Source organism: Lepeophtheirus salmonis, chromosome 1 (assembly GCF_016086655.4).
Source record: "Lepeophtheirus salmonis chromosome 1, UVic_Lsal_1.4, whole genome shotgun sequence".
Lineage (NCBI taxonomy): Eukaryota > Metazoa > Arthropoda > Copepoda > Siphonostomatoida > Caligidae > Lepeophtheirus > Lepeophtheirus salmonis.
The window spans coordinates 3,756,304-3,781,155 of NC_052131.2; the positions used below are offsets into that span (position 1 = coordinate 3,756,304).

Genomic DNA, 24,852 nt, shown 5'->3' on the forward strand with positions numbered 1-24,852 from the left:
GACGATGAAGGTCCTTTCTATGGTGTACCACGCCGTCAGAACGAATCCAAATTTGAATGAAAGGTGCCGTAGACATACTTTTACAAGATGCCCCAAACTTTAATGTACTTATTAATGTTGTCAGAAGTCCGGATGGATATGCCAACAGTCCTTGCAGCCTTCTTTGCACATACAGGAGCGTGGAGGAGATTGCAAACGTGCATAATAATATGTCTGCAAGAAGTTTATATATATATATTGGGGGAGGGGTGTAGGTTTTTGAAATTATTTTGTAAAAAAATCCAACTAAAATTTTGAGAACAACATTTCAAAAAAGAAATTTTAACTTATAAATTTATATTACAAAATTTTCAATATTAATTTTTTTTTGCAAAAAAATTTAAAAAATATGCACCTATTCACAAATTTAAATTCAAACAAAAATCAAAAATTAATGACTATCTATAAAGAATAAAAAAAATTTGAAGAATATATTCATAAATCCATAGTTGTTCACAAAAAATTTCACAAATGAAATAAAAAATATTAGATTTTTGTAAGAAAAAATTTAAAATTCACAGTGCCTTACAAAAAAATCCACTTTTTGGAAAAAAAAATTTCGAAAATTTATAGCTATCTACAAAAAAAAAGAAAAAGAAAAAAAAGATTTTAAATAAAAATTGGTTATTTTTGTTTCAAATATCATTCCCTAATAAAAACTTCATAATTAAAAATTAGGGGGATCAAATGGAAATGAAATTTTTCTACAGGTTTTGCGTCCCCATTCAATAGACATTGAATAATACATGCATAATAATATGTTCAACCTAGTCCCTTCATTGCAGTACCTACTGGGGCCGTTTTGAAATGTGTTTCATTCAAATCTGTCATATTTATTAAAGATTTTCAGAATTTGAGACACATTAAAGGTGTCCACAGCCACTCCGGCTATAAGGCCTGTAGCAACCTTCCTCCCCCCCCGCCTTCTTAAAAAAAATTATGTATTTTTCTAGAAAATTTGATATATTAAATTAATTTTAATAATTCAATTTTTTTTTAATGGGTAGGATTTTTGAAATTTTTCTCCAAAAAATTTAGTATTTCAAATTAATTTTGTTGAATTTTTAGGGAATTGCTGTATACTTTTGAAAATTTTTTCAAATAAAAATAAATAATTTTTTTTTTTAAATCGTAGTAGATTTTTGAAATTCTTTATGAACAGCAGTTGACTTTTGAAATTTTTAGTCAATAACTATTGATTTTTAAATTTGTTTGCCAAAAAAAAATTGTGATTAGCTCTGAAGTTTTCAATTTTTCACTAAAAAATTTTTTAATTTAAAATTTAATTATGGAAGTTTTTTCACAAAAAATTTATTTTTTCCAAATTTATGATCCAAATTTTTTTTTTTTCCACTATATAATCCTATGGACTTTTTTGCACATTTAAAAACATAAAGGCTTCTTTTTTAAATTTTTGACACATTTTTCTCCAAAAATATTTATATATTCCAATGAAATTGCATTTATATGTTTACTAAGTCCATTAAAAAAGTTCAAGTATTATCTGACAAGATTTTATAATTTGTAGGTAACTAGCTTCACCCTAATGTACATTTAACCGGTTTAAGAACCCATTTGTGATATTTTCTATTTATTTTTTACTTTTAAATTTAAAAGAGTAGTAATAACACGGTTGACCACCACATTGTATCCGTGCCAAAAAGAAGATTCAATATGGGTATGGTCATTTTTTAAATGTTGATTCGGCTTGAAGGCATTTTCATTATTATACCTCGTTTTAAATATAGGTATATGTACATAAAATAAGTTATTTAAACATTGAATAGGGAAGGAATGTGATTATCCATTGATAAACATTTTATTATTATTGTCTGACAGATATATCTATAAAAGGTACATTAAGCCATGCATGTTCAAATATATTTTTTTCATAGCAGACCAAATAGAAAAGTTAGATTCTAACACCTATTCAAAAAAATATAATCGAAAACGGATAGGAGCTCTTGTATATTTTATAATTTCAAGAGTGGTCCGTTAAAATAAGAACACTTTAAATTTTCTTCAACATAATATAATAAATTAGTTAATCATAGAATTTTAACATAATTACTACTAATAAAAAAAGTGTATCTGTTCAGTCTTAATAATTTATGTAGCCGCTGTTAGCGGCAATGACGATATCCAGTTGGCGGCGGAAGGCCTAGCACCCACTGCAGATATAGTCCTCTGTCCCAGTATCCCAGTACTGGCTGTGAGTGGCTTTGAGGGCCTCGGTGTTTCGATGAGAGATACTGCAGCCCTTCCCCTTGACATACATACAAATGGATCAGTCGAAAAGATTTGCAACAGAGGTTCCACAGAACTAAAAAGAGGGTTGCAACGAAGGAGATGGGGTACTTTCATTGCTGGTGGCATAAGTAGCCTCTCCACCTTCACAAAGTTCTTTACAACCACTTTTTGTATAGCTCTGTGGACAGTCTAATGTGACTCTGAGATATCTTGCTTGGGCCTTTTTGGACTTGAGCGGATTGGACTTTTCTTTAACTCATCTAGGTCCAATTTAGTATCTTAGACTTGCTAACTGTGTAGACTATGGCCTTGGAAAAGCCCAACTGCTTGGCGTGCACGAATAGAAATTTGTCGATTACGTTCTATTTTCAGTTTGTCGGCTTGTACTTAAGCTAGAGAGATCAGATTTTTTTTTGTAACTAATTGAGTATACTTTAATATATCGAAATATGAATTGATTTCAATGTCTCAACCTTCATTAATAGTTGAATTAGAAAGTGTTTCATGAGTGTTCAGATTTCAATGAACCATCATGCACATGTAATACTTATTGATAAATTTTTGTTTATGGGTCGTCTGATGTAATTTAGTTAATAAAAAAATAGAATAAAACATAAATTATTGAATGGAGCACTGCATATCTCCAGAGTGTAGCACAAATCGAAAGTGCTGTTCAAATGAAAACTATGGAATCCAGGACAATACAAATATTTTGTGAAGGATAATGTCTACATATTAAATTCTAATTGGTTATGTTTTGGTGTTTCAAATGCAATATTTACCAACACTTACATTTTTCCTATAATTATCACAAAAAAATAGAAATTATACTATATCTATGATTTTTTTTTCTTAAAATTTTGGTTATGTAAATACAAAATGTATATATCTGATAAAGTTTTTTTTTTAATTGAATCCAATAATTTAATAACAAATATGACTCCAAATCAAATATTTATTCTTATATCGAAATGCACTGATACTGGGAGAAGGTTAATTTATTAAACGGCTCCCATTGGGGTCCCAGGAATCTTTGAGATTTTTTTATAAAATCTAATTATAATATTTGAGTAAAGAAAAAAAAGAATGAAGTTATCCTGCTTGTCACTTAACATCCATTTATTACAAAGTCTGAATCGAAAATACAACTTAGTAAGACTAATAGAGTATTTTCAATTACCAGACATTGTAATTCTATGTGATACCAAATGTGACCCGGAGAACCACTTCTGTACCCCCTATGGATATAGGTACTTTTCGTCCTTCAACAATAAGAATCCTCACCCAAAGCGTGGAGTAAGTTTGCTCATAAAAGCGGACCTAAGCCCCAAAATCCTCTTCCAGTGTGCTGAAGGTAACATAATAAAAGCAAATTTTCTCCACCAATACTCAACTTTAGATGTAATTGGTTTATATGAACCAAATATTGATGATCCAAATTTTACCTAAGCAAATTATTACCAATTATTTACCACAGACCTACAATAATAGAAGGCGATTTCAATGTGAAGCTTAAAATGAAAAGAGACACAACTAACAAGTCCTCAAACTCCCATCCTCGGAGTACAAAGATATTGTCCTCGATAATATGTTCCATTGGTTTCACGGAGTTTGGCCGAGAAAGGAAGAATCACAGTCATACCTTCTCCTCAACAGACAAAAACTATGTTCCAGTGTCATCACGAATCGATTTGTTTTTGATAAAAGGAATTTTGAAGGATTCAATTATCTCATATGAAGTTATAGACATTAAATTATCAGACCATAAAGTTATCCAGCTGATATTAAATTCCCAGTTAAAAGATTTAAGATGTAAGAGTTTGTGGATTCTTAATTCAAGCATAGTAGACGACCCTTAAGTTAATGAAGCCATAATATCCATAATTCTAGAAACACATTACATGTTAAAAAAAATGGAAGAGACCCTTTCTTGTTGGTTGAATCAATGCTTTAAAAAATCAAAGGAGTGTGTAGGCAAAAGGGAGCTATTATGGCAGTTAAGAAGAGCGAGTATTTGAACAAATTGGAATCTATCTCAAATAGCATATTGTAGTGTATGAGACAAAATCGATCGACAAACAAAAAAAAAAAATTGACGGCAACAGCCTGATATCGAACTACCCAAAATATATATGTGAAAAGATCCACAAGCTTTACTCTAAGCTATACTCTTGTTACGATTGCCAAAACTATAAAAAGTGCTCGAGATGCGAAACAAATACGGCTTCGTTTTGAGAAACCCTGACGGCTGAACCAAATGATCAGTTCAAGATATCAGAAGTGGACAAAGATAAGACCGAACTGCATCTATCATTTTCGGAGATTGAAGACGCTAAACGGATTAAATCCCCAGGGCCTTCAGTCTTCACCTTTGAGTTTTATAAGAAATATGTGAAATATTTTGTCCCAGTTCTTCTCACTTTTTATGAAAAAGTTTTAGCCGTTGGTTTCTTTCCTAATTTTGCTTCTGAAGGCAGAATATTCTTGATCCCAAAAGCTAATAAGGATCTTAGCTATATTGACATTAACCATGCAAAACTCTCTTTATAAAATGTATTCATATGCAATAGCAAACAGGCTCAATAATGTTACTAACACCTACATCCATCCTTCTCAATATGGTTTTCGAAAGGGTAAAGTGATGGCCAACATCCGCTTTTCAGTTTGGAATGTTTGGGACAACATAATAGCATGGAACATATGTTGTTCCTAGAGTGATACATCTTTTAAGTGTAACGCCATTCACTGAGAAAATCTTTCAAAAAATATTTCTCATTAATCAAAATGGACAAGAAAAAAAGTATTTCCTATGACAGACTCCATGCTCCATTGAGGAGCGGAGGACTATCCTTGATGGACCTAGGTGAAATGTGGAAGGTTTTAAACTTTCATAGGATCAGAAAGATATGGAAATGTAAGGAGCCCTGGTTTTATGTCCTTGATAATTTTCTGGAAGAAAGGCAAGGCAACTTCATGGATAATCCTTGCACAGGTTACCAAAAGGTATTGCAAATTCTAGAATGCTTATCCAACTGAATGGGAAATTTATCTAGAGCAAACCGACATGCATCAATGCATGCTGAATTTTCACTCGGATGGGAAACGCCTATTCGTGAGCGACTTAGGTTCACAAAAGTAGGAACTCTCCCAGCTGAGATTGCCGCGGACGTCGATTTTTCAAGCCTCCTCATAAACAAGATAGCTAATCAATACTTCAAAACTATTCTTGGGCCTTATAAAGTTGTCAAAATACCTTTTATAGCTCTCAGGATGAGAACCTCAAGTACTACCACTTAAGAAATTCAAAGATGTGGCACAAAAAAATGTATGACACCGTTCATAGACTATTTAGCCGGAAGAGGCATAGTAAAAAGTCCACACAATTGCATCAAAGCTATTAAAAATAAATATATGTCGTCCGCTGAAAATTGGTTTAACTACCGACTTCTCTCTGGAACTTTGGAAGTAGGACCAAAAACAATTCTCGATCGAAGAAGTCAGTGTATCTTCTGCAAGAGGGAAAGTGAAACCACAGACCAATTCATCTAAAATTCATCGCCGACTCCAATGTCTGATATTACTTTAATATATTAGCAACCATTTCTATGTGACTTTTGTAAATATATTTTTTGATGATCGAGAATCAGGCCCTCTTGTAACTGTATCAAGTCTCTCCTGCATTATGTTGTTAAGTACTGGAGAAGTGACGGTGAATACCACTACAAACGAAAAAAAAGTATTTCTCCTTCATGACGTCAACTGTTTTTTTTTGTTTTTCTGATCCTTATTAACTTAAAAAATATAATTATTTGGGTTTTGAAATTAGTTTCAATGACTCAAAATATTTTTTTAAAAATGGTAAATTTTTTCAATTAATACATTATTATATATCCATTTGATTAACTTTGAAATAGTCCGTAAGAAATGATATGGAGGACATGTTACATTAATTAAAGATAACAAAAAACTGAGCACATAACTTTTTAATATCTTAAATATAGAGGAATGGGGTTCGAATTGTAAATAATTATATCAACCAACATTTATGCCAATTGACAATTAAAAAGATTCATCTTGACCATAAAATGTAAAGTGTTAAGACTTAGCAGGATGGCTGTTGCAACTAGAAGGGGATCCGACCCACTCTACTCAAATTAACTACTTTGAGATAAGAAACATTCGCTCTCTACTCTGAAATTTACTGCAGCAGCTCTGTGAAGGGCCAATAGAATCAGTCTTTTTGTTAAATAGTGAAACAACAAATTAGGGGCTTAAACAACACTAGTAAACGCTCCAGTATTTTTCAGATCAATAAAGATAGTTGTCCATAGTTTTTTTATTCATAGAGTATAATATACCATATGTAAGAGTTAAATAAAAAGTCTATTTTAGAAAATTATAATGGAGAAAGATTTAAAGATTAACTTAAACTATTACATTTAAATTAAAAAATGAAGTTTCTCCAAAATTCTACGTATAACTTAAATAAATACGTTGCTTTAAAGAAATATCCATGTATTAAGTAACTACACTACATAAGTTATAATGAATACTAACTATTATATATTTAAGATACATACATATATACAATAGACTGGTCATACTTTTCAATTTTTCGAAAGTCAAAAACCGGTAGTGTTTTTTAACTGTATATTTTTACGTAAATTTCACAAATGTAATTTTTAAAAAGATAAGACAATTTTCAACTACATCAATTTCACTTTGAATATTAGAGATATTTCTTTATTTTCTAGTATTGGTTGGTTCATGTAATTTATAGATATTCATATTTATGGAATATATATATATATGGTCCTTGATGTGATAAGTTCAAATATGAGGACATTTTTAAATATTAAATTATTCTAAGTTAGTTATTAGTGCACTTGAAAAAAGACAGATAAGCAGTTATTTTAATACTGTTTTGTTTTGAGAATATTTATAAACATATACTTTTGTTTATTAATCTTATGATGTATATCTGTTGATGTTATATTTTATCAGTTCCTCTATTTTGTTTCTAAATATCTAATAAAATAAAATAAATATCACAATCCAGAATAGTTTTTTAACAAAAATTTTGTTTGATTATATTATGAAAATATTTCAATTATATTTGAATCAATTAAACACCTTTAATTTTTTATTTCATTCTATCTTTTTTATAATTTATTTAATTTCTGAAGTTATCTTATGATTTTGAAAACTCAACTTTTAAATTTACGAACGAATTTTAAAACGAGTTTTTTATTTGCAAATAAATGAAAAGTACGGCCCAGCCTAAGTTACAAAGATATAGAAAAAGAAAACTGAACTCCCTAAATTGAAGATAAAATGTTTAAAAAGACAAGGGATTAAAATATAATTAAATGAATTAAAAGATATAAAATATAATAAATTAACATAATTCCCTGGTTCAGAGTTTAAAAACTTTAAAAGGAAATGATGTCTTAACTCGAAAAACTTGGTTCAGACGATTGACCAATAAGAATTTTACAATGCACAAAGTCTATTTTCAGAGGTTTCTCATGTCTTGATAGAACATTGAAAGATCCTAAATACATGTGATTTGGTCATGATATAGTTAGCATGTTTTTAAGGTACTGTAAAATCGTTCAATTTGTCTTCAGAGGTCGAGCTTAGAGAAAATGATGATCTAATTTTGTCTGTTATATTATCTTTTCACAGATATTATCAAAATAAACTGTGTTTATGTTGGTTTGTGCTCAAGCCATGAATGTATGTGGATCAGGAATTGATTTCATTATTACTTACTTTTAGACGATATTCTTCAATTTATATAAAAGAATCCATAATTTTTTATCATAAGCATTGTTGTCGAATCGTATTCTTTTTATAAAAGATCAAAGACATTATTCACCTCTGTATGGGCCTTTCAAATCATCTGGTGGCGTGTCCGTTATAATGTGGCTTGTCTGTAGAGTTGTAAATTATAAACACTTTTGGTCGTGTAAAAAAAGAAACCAAAAAATGACATGTTAATCCTAAAGGTTGAAAGAATATTTCAGAGGAAAACAGCTGAGCTGTAATCATATGTAATTAGAAGCTACAAGCTGCAATGTTAGGGAAATAACCCAAATCCCACTTCCTATCTAGCAACAATATATACAGGAACTACTCCTATGTCGATTCTCCATTTTAATCTGAGTCCAACCATGACTACTATTTATTATAACTCCCCAACAAATCCACATTGGTATCCTTTGTCTTTCATTAGCAACCTCACACGTAGTTATCTGTTATAGAAAATTTAAAAAAAAATACTCTTGAAATTGCTAACTAAAAAAAATCTTTTACGCTAGAAATGTGTTTGGACTTATAACAACTCTATTTGGAAGTTTTTGGCATCATGATTTTTTTTGGAAAAATCTATGATTTTTGAATTTTTTTTTCCAAAAAATATAATATTTAATATTTTTTTCATTAAATTGAATAAATTTAATTGAGTTTTTGAATTTTTTTTAATAGCTGTAGATTTTTTGAATTTTTTTTAATAGCTGTAGATTTTTTAAATTTTATTGAAAAAAATTATTTTGTAGTAAATTACTATTAATTTTGAAATTTTTTTTTCCAAACAAAAATATTTTTGAAAGCTTTTAAAAAATTTAAAATTTCAATTATTTTTTAATAGCTCAAGAAAAAAAAATTAGCCTTTTTTTTCTGTACAATTTCTTATTCAGAATAGGATGTTCATGTCAGAGATCGACTTGTGCTAAAAGAAAATGGCACACCCTCTGTCGTTTTGCTTATTGCTCGTACATTTTGGATTGCACAAAAACAAAAATATCAAATTGTACCTTGTCGTCAGTTTTTTCGAATGGGGCCAAGTATAAGTTTATCAGACTGTTAGAACTGACACTAAACGGTCGCCAAGAGGATTTTAAAATTTTGAATCCTCACCCTGTAACGTATATTCTTGTAGTATATGAGGGTTTAATCTTCTGGCTCTTTTAAATAAATTTTTCATTTTCAAATATGCACAAAATCTTTATGACATCCTAATCAACATAGGGGAAAAATATTTTTAGGGCTGGTTTTTAATTTGAGGAGTATAACCTGCATAGTTTTCTTATACGATATATGTAAGTGGTTTTTTTAATTATCCTCCTTCTCAATCATGTGAAGAAGAACAAAGTTAGAAAAATAAAAATTACAAATTAATTTGCAGAGTTAATGCAAACATAAAAAGATTTTTTGGTTTACTTTTTTTAATAGCAGAAATATGCATATCAGCGGAGTGGATTCAGTGTTTACCTATTTCAAATTTCATTTTATGGCATGAATTATATACCCATACATATTAGGGTGTAACAAAAATTTATCAAATTTAATTAATTATCCCAAACTTTGGTGCGTAGCTGCGAATTGGTGGAAACTTTTTAAAGCGATGTTTCCATCATACCTTTCACCTTCTTAATGTTAATTGTATTAATCTGTTTTTCAAATTCACATTTACAGATAAAAAAGAGTCAAATATATGTCATAAAATGATAGGAGATAGAACTACAATGACCCCTCAGTCCTATAAAACTGATGTAAAAGTGGTCGTTAGTAGCAGAGTATATTCGGCTAAACAAGAATAACATTAATGTTTTCTGTCAACTTTTCAAAATATATTTATTTTATAAATAGATCATAAAATACAAATTTGTCAAATTAGAAAGAAATTTCAAATATAGGACTGGACAAGGTGTATTAAGAAAATGCATCTAAAAAGTTTTTAACATGATTTATTTCTTATTTATACCAGTTTCGTATCAACACATAAAAGTTTGACCTATTCATTAAATTGAATTAACTTTTGGATACCCAAATATACATAGACTTTTTTTGGCAGATATGAAGCAGGCGAAATTATCAATTGAATATATTTTTTTTTTGATTTAATTTTATTTTTGTATGTCAATATTTCATAAATGATAATTTTTAGTAGTTTAAAAAAGTTAATTAATTAACCAATTTTGAGGACATATTTTTATTCATTTTCCGTTAAGATATAGGAATAGTTATTCATTTCTTCACATTTGTTAAAATACACTTATCTATACCACAGGGCTCAGGGCACAAACACAAGCACAAACAGGGGTTCTCAGAGCAAACCAAAGAACTTATTCAATAAATGTGATTCAAATAGATTTTTTACATTCAAATAAACTTTAACATAAATTTATTGAACAATTAATAATCTTTATCACATATATCAACCTTTGCTCCTTAAATAAAAAAAAACATCTTTAAAGCTATTTGCTAATTTTTTAGAATAATTATAGTCGAAATCATATCCCATAAATAATTATATTTACAGCTTTACCCAAATATTAAGATCCCAAAGGAAAATAACACTTGAAAGCACTTTATGTAATTGAAATTACCTGATAGCTTCATGTAAAGTTTCTCTAAAAATCTGACAATATTTCGTATTATTTCACGTATTTTAATTTTATGGAGTCATTTATCTTTTCCTTTTTAAACGTCTCATTTTAACTTTTAAATAGAAATAACTTATTTATAGAATTTATACTATATATATATTTGATCTGCATTTTGAATTTATTAAAATGAAATATATCGACCTTTGCTCCCTAAATCAAAGTAATTTTTCACAACTTGACAAGAAGCTAAATAAAATGCAGAGTACGTAAGAGATAAGAAAATCGACAGTTCACAAAAAAAATAAAATCATGTTGAACATTCGAATAAATATAACTGATCACAATCTTAAAAAATAACAATTTACTCAATGTGATTATTTTTAAATTTAATTCTGCCCATCTTTAGCATAAATTATCAATGTTACAAAATTAATGCTATAATTTTTTATTTAAAAAATGAAATGAAAAGTAGAAGTGTTTTAATTCTATTATTAATATATCAAAAAAATATGGTACTCTTTTAATTGATGTAGATTGGAAACTTAACCACACCTTGTCCCTCAGTTTTATGGCACTAAAGGGGTCTTTTTTATTCTATATCCTATCAGTTAGTAACATGTATTATACCCTTTTTTTATATTTTAGAAATAGGATACCAAATCAATTCTTCATTATTGAATTATTATTCGATACTTGCAAGGAATTTTTTATAACTTAAAACATAATTTAGAACACTGATTATTTTAAAAAAGTAGAACAGTTGACTGCTGACACACTGTATAGCCTTGTATTCATGGGATAATGCCGTTAAATAAATCAAAGAAACTTTTTTTGAGCTTTTTTACACAATTTATAAAGTTTTTTTAATCTAAAAAAATATTGAAAAATACATTTTGTTTGATTTTGTTTTGACTTTCAGTTGTTCCATGCTTTTCATAACAAAGAAAAATATAATCTTTTAATTATATATGATTTAGCTATTACGAAATTGCCATCCATTAAATATTTTATCAATGCCTCACTGAGCTCCTAAATAAATATTTTTGCAGAGCTTTTATGAACCAACAAATGCATTTTGGATACAGATAGATTTGTAAACGTCAGAAACTTATTGACAAAAGTTGAAAATATAGAACATTCAATAGGTTTTAAAATTTCTTTTTTATAATATTCATATATAGAAGGGCAAAAATTTTAGTACTCTTTATCTCGAGAATCTACAATTTTATTTGTTAGAATTTTTTTTTAGTTTTATAGGTAAAATATATCAGATAATATTATTTTTTTGCTAAACTTATTGATGTTATAATACATAAGTTCTTATTTATAAAAATATAATAAAATTATTATAGGTTACATTGAAATAATTAATTTCGTATTTTTACAAATTATATTTGTCAACAAAGTTTTGTCCCCTCCCCCATGAATTAAGATGATTAAGATAGTGTGTTTTTAAATGTTTTTACTTAGAGAAACTTGAAAATCACCTTTATACTCTGAAATTTTGGGTTACAAGATTTACATGATTTAGTTTTGATTTTTCACCTTGAAAAATCTTAAATATAATCTGCGTGTCTATACTACAATATTCAGAAGATATTTTAATTATTTATGTAGTTTTTCTTTACAGAATCAGAGAAATTGCCTTGTAGGTGTAAAAAAATGAATCAAAATAAACTTTTCTTAGAAACTATAATAAATTCTACATTTTTGATCACGATAGTAAATATCATAGTTTTTCGTAAAATAAAGACATACCACTTCATAATAATGGAAAGTGCACCTTAAAAAATTAATATTTCTTGCAAGAAAAAATATTTTTGTATATTTATTAAGCAATAAGATTTAATGATAGTGCCTGAAATTTTATCTGTATCTGACAAAAAAACTTTTTGGTTATAAAAATCCTTTTCATGTTTTTTGATGCTAAAAAAACAAAAACAAACAAAAAACAGGAACACATCCTCTCAATCCAAGGGATATTGTTGGTTTGTGTTACTATACCCATTTGGTATACTATCGAAATCGATACAAAATAACTTTGTTTCGTATAATTGCTCTTGATCTGTCATTAGTAGGTTTTTTAGATTAATTCTAGTCTAAATCATATCCCATAAATAACTATATTTATATGTTTACCCATATTTTAAGATCCCAAAGGAAAATAACCCTCGAAGGCACTTTATGTAATTGAAATTAACTGATAGTTTCTTGTAAAGTTTCTCTTAAAATCTGACAATAATTCGTATTATTTCAAGTATTTTAATTTTATGGAGTCATTTAAAACGTCTCATTTTAACTTTTAAATAGAAATAACTTTTTATAGAATTTATACTATATATATATATTTGATCTGCATTAGAAAATATTCCATTCATACTATAATAAGAAATGTAATGTGGACAACATATTATTTTTATTGAAAAATAGTTATATGATAAGGAGTTAACACGTCTTATCTATTGTAATTTGAATTTTATTTACATGTTCATTTATAAAAAGTATTTATTTTTGTTAAAGGAATAAACATAGTCCTTAAAATTATGTTCCTAGAAAAATACTATATAATGCTTTCAAACCTTTTTTCTTAAGAGAAAAATGACAATACAAAATATTTTTCTATAAGCATTTGTTGAGAATGTATTGTTTTTGTGACATTGCAGATAAATTTCAACAACCCTTTTTTATAGAAATCAATTATCAATGTGATTAATAGCCAATATAATAATTATTGGTTTTTAAATAAAATTATTACTCAAAAAAAAAAAAAAATCCTTTTTACCCTTTAGAATTGATGATAAAATAAAATTTCTAAATTATGTAAAATATTGATTTTTAATATTTCAAATCACTTTTAAAGTATATTTTTCAGAAAATCGTATATCCAATAAGTGCATCTAAAAATGCAGGCTTAGAATTCTAACAAAAGGAGGTCCAATAAAATATAAGGAAAATGGTGGCATCTTGGAAATTATTGTTTTTAAGTCTTACTCTATCAATTCAATATTTATATGCTCAAAATGAAGAATCAAGTAATGAAGTTAGTTGGAGTGGTAAGTTGAATCAAGAACGAGATAATCTATAGATTTTTCTATTTACATATTATATAATATTTTATATTTCTTTCTGTTGTTTTGTTTTTTTGCAAGCTTTAACCTTTTTACACCAGACATATTTGCCCATTTTTCATTGTTATTTAAACAAACCGTTTTACCTCAAAATTCATTTTATAAGGGTTTTAAATGTATATATGCACAGGGTGACACTGTTTTTTCATAATTTAAGAGAAACATTTACTTACTTGTTATGTTAAAGATTATATATTATTAATTTACTTACCTAAAAAAAACAATATAACAATTAAGACAATATACATATACAAATAATAAATTTTATGCAAAAAAAAAATAATAAATTAAAAACTTACAAAACGTTCATTTATTTTATGACGGTACTCTATCATCCCAGCATTTATTTTATCCTTTAAACTGATTTAACAAATAAATTTTATATTTATATGGGTCCATGAGAAATTATATTTAAGAAACGGATTTTACTTAAATTTCGTATGTGGTATTATTGGCAGTAGACTAGCTGAGATAGAAAATAGCATTTTGATGAATATTTGATTTGCGAGTGTCTGATACTTGGAGGACTGAAACTTCAATACAAACATATATTTTTCATTAAAATACAACAGAATATAGAATTAACAGATTACCCTAATAATTGATCACGTTCTAACGCACACTAAAATAAAAATCTAGAGGAAGTTGGTCTTGACTTTTTATATGACCTTAAAAGTGTGCTTTATAAACTGAAAATGTTTTATAACTATTGCTTTAAGCATAAAAAGGCTTTACTGTTCACTCCTTATTACTTTGAAAAGAGATTTAAAAAAATACGCATTTATGGGTAAGAGAGGATTTTTTTTTTTTTTTTTTGTGGGGCGGACATTTCAAATGATTTTTTCTAAAGTGCTTAAAAGATGTTGTGCTTCTGAAAAGTAGGGTTATAATTGAATTGAATTTTAACGCCCCCCCCCCTATGTAAAAAGGCAGTTTCTTGGGGTCTCAAAGTGATTGGTTTCAGATTATATATAGCCAAGGTAGTGATTATAAGACCAAGGAAGGGGTAATACATAAAGGTTTTGCTTTATTTAAACAATGTAAATTTTACAAAAAATATTCCTTCACTTTCCATTAGACTTTCTCGAAAATTAATTTAATGTGTAGATATTTGCTCCAATATTTTCTATGATGCAATTAGTAAAAAGAAGTAAATTGATTTGCAATATCTCGTAAATCAAATAATCATGGTTAAATTACATTTATATTTTTTTAAATTTCAGTTTAGCTAACTGATAACTTTTCAATGGTTTTCATTACCTGTCATTCATTTCATTGGTTTATAGCTAATCAAAAATTCATCCAAATGCTAATTTTTTCAACTTTAAGACCTCAAAAAATCAGAGTTGGATTGAGTTGAAGATCCTAAGTTTAATTTCTGAGCTAGTCTACTGTCAAAAAAACAACAACTATCAATTAATAGTCAATTGCGTAATTGCAACTTGTACAATTTGCTTATACAAGTTGTATAGACATTGCAACTTGTACATAGCAAATGAAGTTGTAGTCGTTAGCCAAGTTTTTTAAACATACCTATATAGGACTTGAAACTGCAATAAATTATATTATTTTTTACAGGATAGTAAAAAAACCGAATTTCAGTTTGACAGTTTTGGAATATATAAATATTTTTTTATTTTCAATGTAATTTATGCACTAAAATAAATATTACTAAAACAAATAAATATTTTATCAACATCATCTGTAGAATATATATTTATCTGCATGAAATTGAAATATACAATTATATTTGAGTGAGATTTATAAACATACATATATTTTCCTCTGGATCAAAATATTTAGCCGCATAGTTGTGAAATACTTTCTTTTATAAATCCTTACAAATCATGTTTTATTAAAAAAATGATTTATATACATATAATATTATGGATGTTTATATTTATATTTAATGTAAAGACATTTTATTTTATCCAATCAGCATTTGATTGTCTAGTGCAGGGTTTCCCAAACTTTTTCACGCTGACGCCTCCTTGGCTTTAATATAAACTTCTAACGCCCACTCTCCAGAAACACATATAACTTTTTATTCCAAAAGGAATATAATCGGATCTGTGTATTTGGCGGTTTTACCAATATGATGATGGAAAAATTGTATAATGTTGTGTGGTTTGGAATTAGCTCAATCTAGAAGAGAAGGATATCGACTCAATCGATCATAATTGTTCGAATAAGTTTACAAGTAGGATTAGAAAACCATTACAACTTGCACTGTATATTTCTATTCATTTTCTGTTATAATAGTAATTGGGATTGATGATGTAGAAGTTCCTCTTCATGATACACTTATGTTCATCCTGTAATTATACTGTAACTGTTTATGGTAGACACAAGAAAAAGTTCAAGTGCTTTACTTAATTAAATGTTATCTGCTGCGGCCTCATCCCTCAGTCTACAGATAACCTCCCCACATAATGTGACCTTACATTTTATTTCGTGATCCCCAAAGGGATAATTGTCCGAATATCTCGAAAAAGTCGAGATCCCTGGATCTTATTTACTCCTGTGACAACAATATTAATCGATTTGTGAAGTTTACCACTAAGATTTTTATTCTACCAGATGCTGCCTGTGGATTGCACAGAGTACCGAAATTACACCAAGTATGGTTTTTCAAGAAACTGATGAAGGAACGATGACAACCTCATCATGGAGGATGCACCCTCTATTGCACTGCAATAATGTTAGCAAGTGGGTTATTTCTCTCTTGAACAAAATTATCAATGATATCAAATACCAACTTTCCTTTAGTATCTATAATAAGATTTTTTACAAATATCATTTCTGGAACCTACTTTTTATCTTTGACAAAAACAACATAAGCAAGAAGCACATATTCATTTCCTAGTAAAATGAACTCATCTAACTCCAAGCTAAATTATGGTCCATTAAGAATGCTACACAATTTATTTTCCATGTATTCAGGCATTCTTCCTTGAACTGAGTTATTAGTGAAATGTATAAACTTCATAATTTGGTTTGGTTACTTTTGTAAGACTGTTTGCATAATCTTACTTACTATCCAATCGTGTAAGCCTTGTCAGATCTACCAATCAACAAAAATATGTTGTATGAAGCACGGAAATTGTTTGTGGATTGTTGTAAAATGATTAAAACCAGATTTAGAATATTTTTTCGTGCCTTAAACATTTCTCGAAGTAGCAAACAAATAGGTTTCTCAGGGACTTTTGGGGTTAAATAATTAAAAAAATAAAGGATTATTGATGCAAAAAATATCATAATACAGTTTTATAATCACTGGACGTCCTTTAAGTACTTACTTGATGTTTTAGGGTACATAATTTGGATTTCACTTTATGGATCTTAATTTTTTGTAATTTTGAATTTTTTTGTTGATAAATTTGGATTTAAGTGAGATAAAAAGAATTAATTTTCTATTCTTCTACATGTACTTAAATATCTTAGGTGTGTGTATTGGTGACCATAGGTTGCTGGAATATTTTTGCAAATCAAACTTTAAATTGGATTTGACTGATGAAATTGTAGAAAAAATGCATGAGAAGACATGCCCTAATTAAAACCATTTAATACTTTAACTTGTTTACTGAAAATGCTGCGCTCTCATATCTTATTTTTAAATTGCATTATCAAATGTCAGAGTTATATATATATTTATTTGAATATATAATTGCCTTTTTAATGCTTATCTCTATTTCTTTCTTGTGATTCCTTGTATTACATTCTGTTGAAAGGCTTGTTAAGATAAATCATAATTGACAAGACTTGTAAATTATATTCAACAACTTATTATGCAAAGGTAAACATACTTCCTTTAAGTAAAAACTTTTCTACATTTTAATTCACAAAAACAGTTATTGTTATTCAATATATGTAATATTTTTTGAATGGCGTTAAAGTTAACATTTATTCTCATGCCCTTTTTAACTCATTATTGAATCTCAGTGTCGTTAGTTTAAGAATAAAGTTTAGAAGAATCAAATGATTGGTATTATCATTAATATGGTATAAGTTACGGTTCATAAAAATATTAATAAAATTAAATATATTCTATTTATTTGTGAATCATATAAATATGTCATGCTCTCCTACCATATTCAAGATTCAAAGATTACATAGACCTTGTAAAATTTGTTGATAAGATAGAATTGTATAATCTTTTTGGACTTAGAGTGAAATTGAGGATCCACATCGGAGTATTTTTTGGTCAATGTTCCAGTTTATTTCCTTCTAGCCTTTCTCTCTTGTAACAGCTGATCTAATGAAACATCATGATAGCTAATATGTTTTCCTCCAAAAAAAAATTGTCAAGTTTACCATGTTGATTTTCGGTTTCTTCTTTTTTTAACATGCCTCAATTTTCATAACTAAGGATATTCTTAGTAATAATATTTAAACTCATATATCCTTCAGAACGGATATCCATAATGATTATATAATAATTCATTCATAGATTTTAACACTGCAGTTGTCAGTTAACACGCAAATGAATGGATAATAAGGATTTTAAGAAATTGAGAAAACAAGAAACTTGCAAAAAGAATTATACAAAAAACTATTCTATAAAACATATATTTTCATTTTTTTATCTACTTAGAATCCAACGCATAAATTATAAAGATAAAGTTTTTTTCCTATGTAAAAACTTTATTTTTCTTCACTTACATGGATTCTTTATCATCAGTTAGTTAATGAATAAAGAAAAAAGTAAAATAAAGGGGTTGAAAATAAGTAAAAATAAATGGATGTCATCTATTAAAGCAGATGGGAAAGTTTATATTTCGTCTTTACTATGTATGGCTCTTTTTCTCATGACATCTGTCGGAATAAAAGACATTTCACACTTGAGATGTTAACCCATATTGTACAGGGTCCATATTATCTAGTGATTCACATATTATTATTTTCAATCCGGAATGACATTGGAGCAAAATCACGAAGAAGATTAGAACATCTAATTTCTGAAGAGAGGAAGCTGAGACGGCTGGAAAGAGCAAAGAAGATTTTAAACTTTATAAAGGTCATCAAATTTTTTTGCTCCCTTCTGATGAAAATTTTTCCCCGTTGATGCCACTCTGAATAAGCAGAACAGCCGCTACATCCCGTTGTGGAGTCTCTCCTCCCAATTTTCTCGAGAGGAAGGAGCGATTCAATACAGATGATTACATCGAACATCAGGATAAGAAAGTGCTACCTTGAGCCTGATAAATGTTTTGGGACAACTATGTTTTAACTGAAGACGGAGCTCCGTGATATCGCACTACTAATACCCAGGCCTTCCTTAGATACAACTTTCCGGAATATTGGGGCCTAAGCATGTAGCCATCCTACATGGAGAGGAGTCTCCAGATGAAAAATCCCTTGACCTACTCTATCCAGGTGCGTCTGGAGGAGAGTGTTTTGGCAGTCTGTAGATGCTTCCATCAAGATGGAGGAGCCGTAGCTCAAGTCTGAACACATAATCAAGGTCTGCAAGGAATTTAGGTCTCGTATTGAAGTAATTACTAAGACTAAGACCTCTCATATTGAATAAAAATTCTGCCGAATACTTGTTTACTTGATTTTAGTGCCATAAAACTACGAAAAAAAATACAATTTAATTGTTGAGTTGTTTGTTTAGTATGTCACGAAAAAATAAAGATGTAAAAATTTTAAAATTTCTTTGCTTTTTGTTAAATATTATCACACAAATCAGAATGTTCTTATGCAACATCAGTCGAGACATGAATTAAATTGTACCAATTCGAACAACTTTTTTTATATAAGTAATGTTTTCATTTTTTTTTTTTTTTGAGAAGAGATAGATCTTTTATTTATCGAATATTTGTGTGTAGGTTTCTATTCGATGAGAAACATTTTGTCCAAGTCGTGAGTTCTCTTGGAAATTAATGTAGAATTAATGGAGAAGTACAAATAATTATATATCATTTAAATAAATTCAAAGGCCTTTGAATTTAGGAAGTGCTCTTCTTTTTTTTATATAATTTTTAACAAAAATAATATATATGTACTCATTTTGAATTATTCAAATAAATATATAAATATTTTTTTTAAGAGATGGGTATATTTTTTTATAATAATACTCCAAATTATTGTTTGTAAATACAAAATGCAAATGTGCAAAATTAAAACATAAAAAATTTTATTAAATAAAAATATCTTTCAAGGTGCATAATAAATATATATTATTCAGGATTTAAGTTTATTTTGCCATCATGACATTGAAAATGGAGTACTATAAACAAAGATACTTTACAAAAAATAACTACTTTAAATTTTTGAGTTAGTGTGGCAATTGCTATTGTTATTTTTATTTAAACATAGGCTTAGGTGTAGAGATTTATTTTTATTATATACTCGTAGTACATTTACATGAAACTTTTTGAAAATTTGACAAGCTTCAACAAAATTATAATTATAAAACATAAATTATCTGAACTTATCGGCTTCGCTCGTAGTGTTTTTTTTATTAAATCATTTTGTTTGATTGTTTTATAATTTTTACTACTGCCCTGAATATTAGCTAAAATTATACACCAAGTACCAGTGTGTTTTTGGTTTGTAAGCTCAGTAAAAATAATACTTTATGTAATATCCTTATTTTTGTGTGTTAACATTTTGTCCTTATAATTGACAGCCCGGCACATAGTGCAAAAAAAGTCATGAGCATATTTGTATTTTCTATGAAGTTACTGACTCAATAATTTTTATTCACAATGAAAGACTCTATCTTGCTCTATTTTGCTATGATTCCCTTTCAAACACAAAAGTAGAAAAATACTCATCAAGTATTGTTTTCAAGTTGTATTTTTGTTTAAGGTCCTGTTACTATCAGATCAAAATTTTCGTGCTCAATTAATTTTTACAAAAGTATCAAAGTGAAAAAACTGTATTTCATGGTTAAACTGTATCAAATTTGTAATGATTAAACTAAGTCAAATTTGTATAATGCTTAACTACGTATGCAGGTCATTTTCGACACAGGTTCATGATTTTTAACTAATTCGACAAAGATAAAATATAAATATTACTCTATTGAATCATCAAAAATTGAAGTGAAGCAATTAAATTTATACATTTTATCAATTGATTTTCATAACATTTAATCATGGAAGAAAAGTCCTAAAACTTTAAAGACTCATGATCCCGAACCCAAAGGTTATTTAGTTAAAAAACTTGTTATTAAATGTACCCAGATATGTAGTTTAACTGCTAACACGCCTCCAAACACTCCGTGCCGCCTAGGGCAGAAAAAGTAATGTTGGTTCAGCAAAATGAATCAAAATATGTTAACACCAAAAATCAACTCAATCCATATACTTGTTTCGGAGTATATATGTCAAAAGCAGACAGACATAAATCTACAAATATATCAGTATTATTTTTCTTTAAAATTATTGATATAAATATATTCATTATTAATGATTTTTTCAAATAATTGAAAGAATGGATATGTATGCACTGTCTTGCTCTAAAATTAATATATTTACACCTGATCCAAAATACAGGGACTAAAATAAAAAACTTCGTAAACAAAATTATTGAAGTAAATCCCTAAAAAAATTAAATTATGTTCTAAATTGTTTCCAATTTCATTTAAATACTAAAACAATATTAATGGTGATAAAAAAAGGGAAATGATGATCGTTACCAAGTGTACAAAAGTTTGAAGTTAGATATAATGTATGAAATATCAGAGTTTTTGCAAACTTTATATCAAGAAAATAATTTATGATCACTATTGAAAAAGTGTAAAAATTCATTTTTTAGGATTTCTAGGTTAACATCAATTTAAAATGATTGAGTATTGCATGCATAGATTGAATAATAATCCAAAAGCGATTCCATGTTGAAGGCATACATAGCAGTTAATGAATAATTAAATAAGTATTAAGATTAATTAATATCATGTTTTTAAAAATTTAAACACTGTAGTATGCAGTGTCGTGTTTATAACAACCAAACAGGGAGGAGGAAAAGCCCATCAAAGATGATTTTGAGCCTCTGAACAAAAATATAAACATATCAAAAATTGAAAATTTATACGACTATAATTGAAATTTTTTTCTCATATGAAGGCATTTTAAAAATTGAAAATAAAAATTGGATTTTTTTTTCTATTCGATTAGAAAATATTTTACTATTTTAAGCTATTCAATGGAATAATTCGTAAAAGGGTCAATTTTTTTTCATTGATCTTTAATAAAAGATTAGAAAAGATATATTTTGTAAGCAAAGTATTTAAAAGAAAATTATGTCAACTTTTTTTGGTTCTTACACAAAATTTAAATCATTTTCTTGAAATCTAACTAATAAATCCTCCAAAATTTCACGAAGAAACAATAAATAGAAATTGTAGTGACCGTTTTGGATAATGGTCAACTTATTTAATGATGACGTCACTTCAAAATGTTTTTTTTTTAACTTTAAGATTTTTAGTAAATAAAAAAAAAGAAAGCTATTTACATGCGACTCCATATGTATAATAAAATATGATACCTTGAAATTGTAAAATAATTAGAATTCTAGAAAATATAATTTTTAAGGTGCACAAGTGATTTTTTGATAGAGGGTGTGTCAATGAGTGAACATAACTTAGAAAAATGTTTATTTATTATATTACAAAGGGGAACAGTTAGAGGAAGCAGAAATTGTGAACATTAATCCAAGACAATAATCGAATTTATTTATAAGTGCAGAATCCAAGACAGATCTCAGTTATTCTCTCTATCTTTTGAATTCTGAAACATCTAGGATTATAGCAATTTGGAATTATTATCGTTTGGAGTCATTTATACGCTTAAACCAAACGCCAAATTAAAATAAAGATTTATTAAAATCTTATGTATAAGTGTTTTTTTTATGATTTTGATGTTATTACTGAGTCTGTATTTTTCTGAGCTTGATATATTTCCATTTTAAGCTGAAAAATGAGGAAAAACAACTCTCATCTTTAAACTCTTAAAACTTCATCATAAATAATGATGATAAATATCACAGCTCATGTTATAGAGAAATATTCAATGTATAATTTATAAAATATACATCTCCAAGGATTTTTGATCTATTTTGTTGTGATCCTATTTTTTATGGGAGTGTACTAGTTAATGGTCAACATCATCATCATATTTTCTCCAATAATTTTTCCAAAATACTTCTAACTTGATTATCCATCTGTACAGATGTTCGAATTCGGATTCCCAAATTCCACGAAGGGTGACGGGAATTCATCCAAGGAAAACTACTAGGCCTCATAAGGGAGTAGAGTTGACTCCTTCCAAGGAATTAAATACTAGGATTGAAACAATAAAGCGATCCATTCATGATGAGTAGCGAATTTTTATATTTTAACTTAAAATATACATAATGAAAAAAAAAATGTTTGGACATACATATTTTTTAAATAGATCTTTTCTTTTGTTATACATTGAATATTTTTTGATAAAGTGTCGTTTTCCATCATTTTTCAACCTAAAAACTGAAATATATAATGTTCAGAACAAGAAACAGAATCAATAAAAAAACTTTTACATAAGTTTTATATTTCCTACTTTTAATTTCGCTTATTGTTTTAACGGTAAAAAAAGACTATGAACGATAATATTCCCGGATTAATATAATCCAGAATTCAGTTGACTGAGAGAAAAACTGATATCTGTTCTTTATTTTGCTTTGATAGTTAACTTTGATTAATGTCTTCAATTTATTTTTACTAAATTTACGAATTTAATCAAATGTAATAACAGCTAAACAGCTTTTCTCCCAAATTTTCTTTAAATTGTCAGGATTAACATGTTAATTTGTGGTACAACTATAAAAATATTATTCTCACATGGCTTAACGCAATAAGTAAATCCCTTCAAATTATTTTTTGACACATAATTTCTTTTCAAATAGTCAATAATATATTACTATAAATATACTTATGTATGTTATAAGACTTTATTCTTTTGCTATTGATTGATGGATGGATGTTTTATTATGTTCATAGGTATATAATAATATGTACCTAGAAGTAAGTTTTTTCATAGATATATACAATGTACATAAATATTAATTCTGTATTTTTCTTGTAAAGCACATGGTGACTAATATTTATAATCAAATATATTCTATTTTTGCAGATAGAAATAAGTTTATCAAATATTGGTTGGAGTTTGATAAGTATGCAAGGAAGATATCTCCAGATACAGATTATAGAACCCGAAAACGACCTCCAATCATCGTAGAAGGAGATATTGCTACAAATCGTGAAGAGGTATTTATTTTATGTTTGTAATCATTTTCTGTCGATATTTCCAAATATTTTATATAATATTGTCAAAAGTCAGAATTATAAAAGATATTTTTGATGTATTAATAAATTACTAACGATTTATTAATTCAATACCACCCAGACGATTATTGGATGTTTATAATTTCCTGATTTTTGAAATTGTTCATTTCAAAGAAAAAAAAGGAAGATTATTAATAAATTGTACAAAGTATTTTTTTTTTTTTACATTTTCTTTTCAAATCAAGACTTTCAAATTGTTCAATAAAAATTGGTAATTTTTTTATTCTTAACGGTTGATATTGATTGTTGATGACGTCATTTACTAAAAATTGTTTTTTTTTAGAATTACTAATCATACGTTCGAATTTATTATTGAAGATTTAAAACGAAACCTGACAGAATTTATTGCAACATCCCTAATTAATTTTATTAGATTAATTTAATTTTTTTTTAAATATTTATATTAAATTTATATACAAAAATATATAATAAAACTATTTTATTCGATCGTTCTATAATTTTTACTATATACTAATATAGGTTATATTTTTATAACCCAATGGTATTTTTGAGCTGTTTGAAGTTTAATTAATTATTTGTGTTGGATCAGTCCTAGGAATGATTCCCTTATTCCTTCTTTTTTACCATTCAACGGTCATAAGAACATATTAGTCGTTCCTTCAGTACTACGGCCCTATCTGAATAATCTTTGATGTAAGACTGAGTTTCGAAGCTTGGCTCAATGTAAAGTCATCATTATATTAGGTTA

The 24,852-nt window shown here is 27.6% G+C and overlaps 2 protein-coding genes across 3 annotated transcripts in view; one reads left to right on the top strand and one right to left on the bottom strand.

The window, feature by feature from the left end:
- The window catches only part of Ca-alpha1T (Ca[2+]-channel protein alpha[[1]] subunit T), a 490,322-nt gene that overhangs the window by 269,551 nt on the left and 195,919 nt on the right, over positions 1 to 24,852 (bottom strand). The gene's annotated exons all lie outside the window — the stretch shown is intronic.
- The window catches only part of LOC121114131 (zinc metalloproteinase nas-12), a 68,367-nt gene that overhangs the window by 16,832 nt on the left and 26,683 nt on the right, over positions 1 to 24,852 (top strand). The window contains exons 2-3 of one of the 2 annotated variants that reach the window (XM_040707997.2): positions 13,543 to 13,735; positions 23,932 to 24,065. In XM_040707997.2, coding sequence (XP_040563931.1) covers positions 13,636 to 13,735; positions 23,932 to 24,065 — 234 coding nt within the window. In that variant the 5' untranslated portion in view covers positions 13,543 to 13,635. The remainder of the gene's footprint in view (positions 1 to 13,542; positions 13,736 to 23,931; positions 24,066 to 24,852) is intronic. The other variant, XM_040708006.2, reaches the window with a different exon arrangement.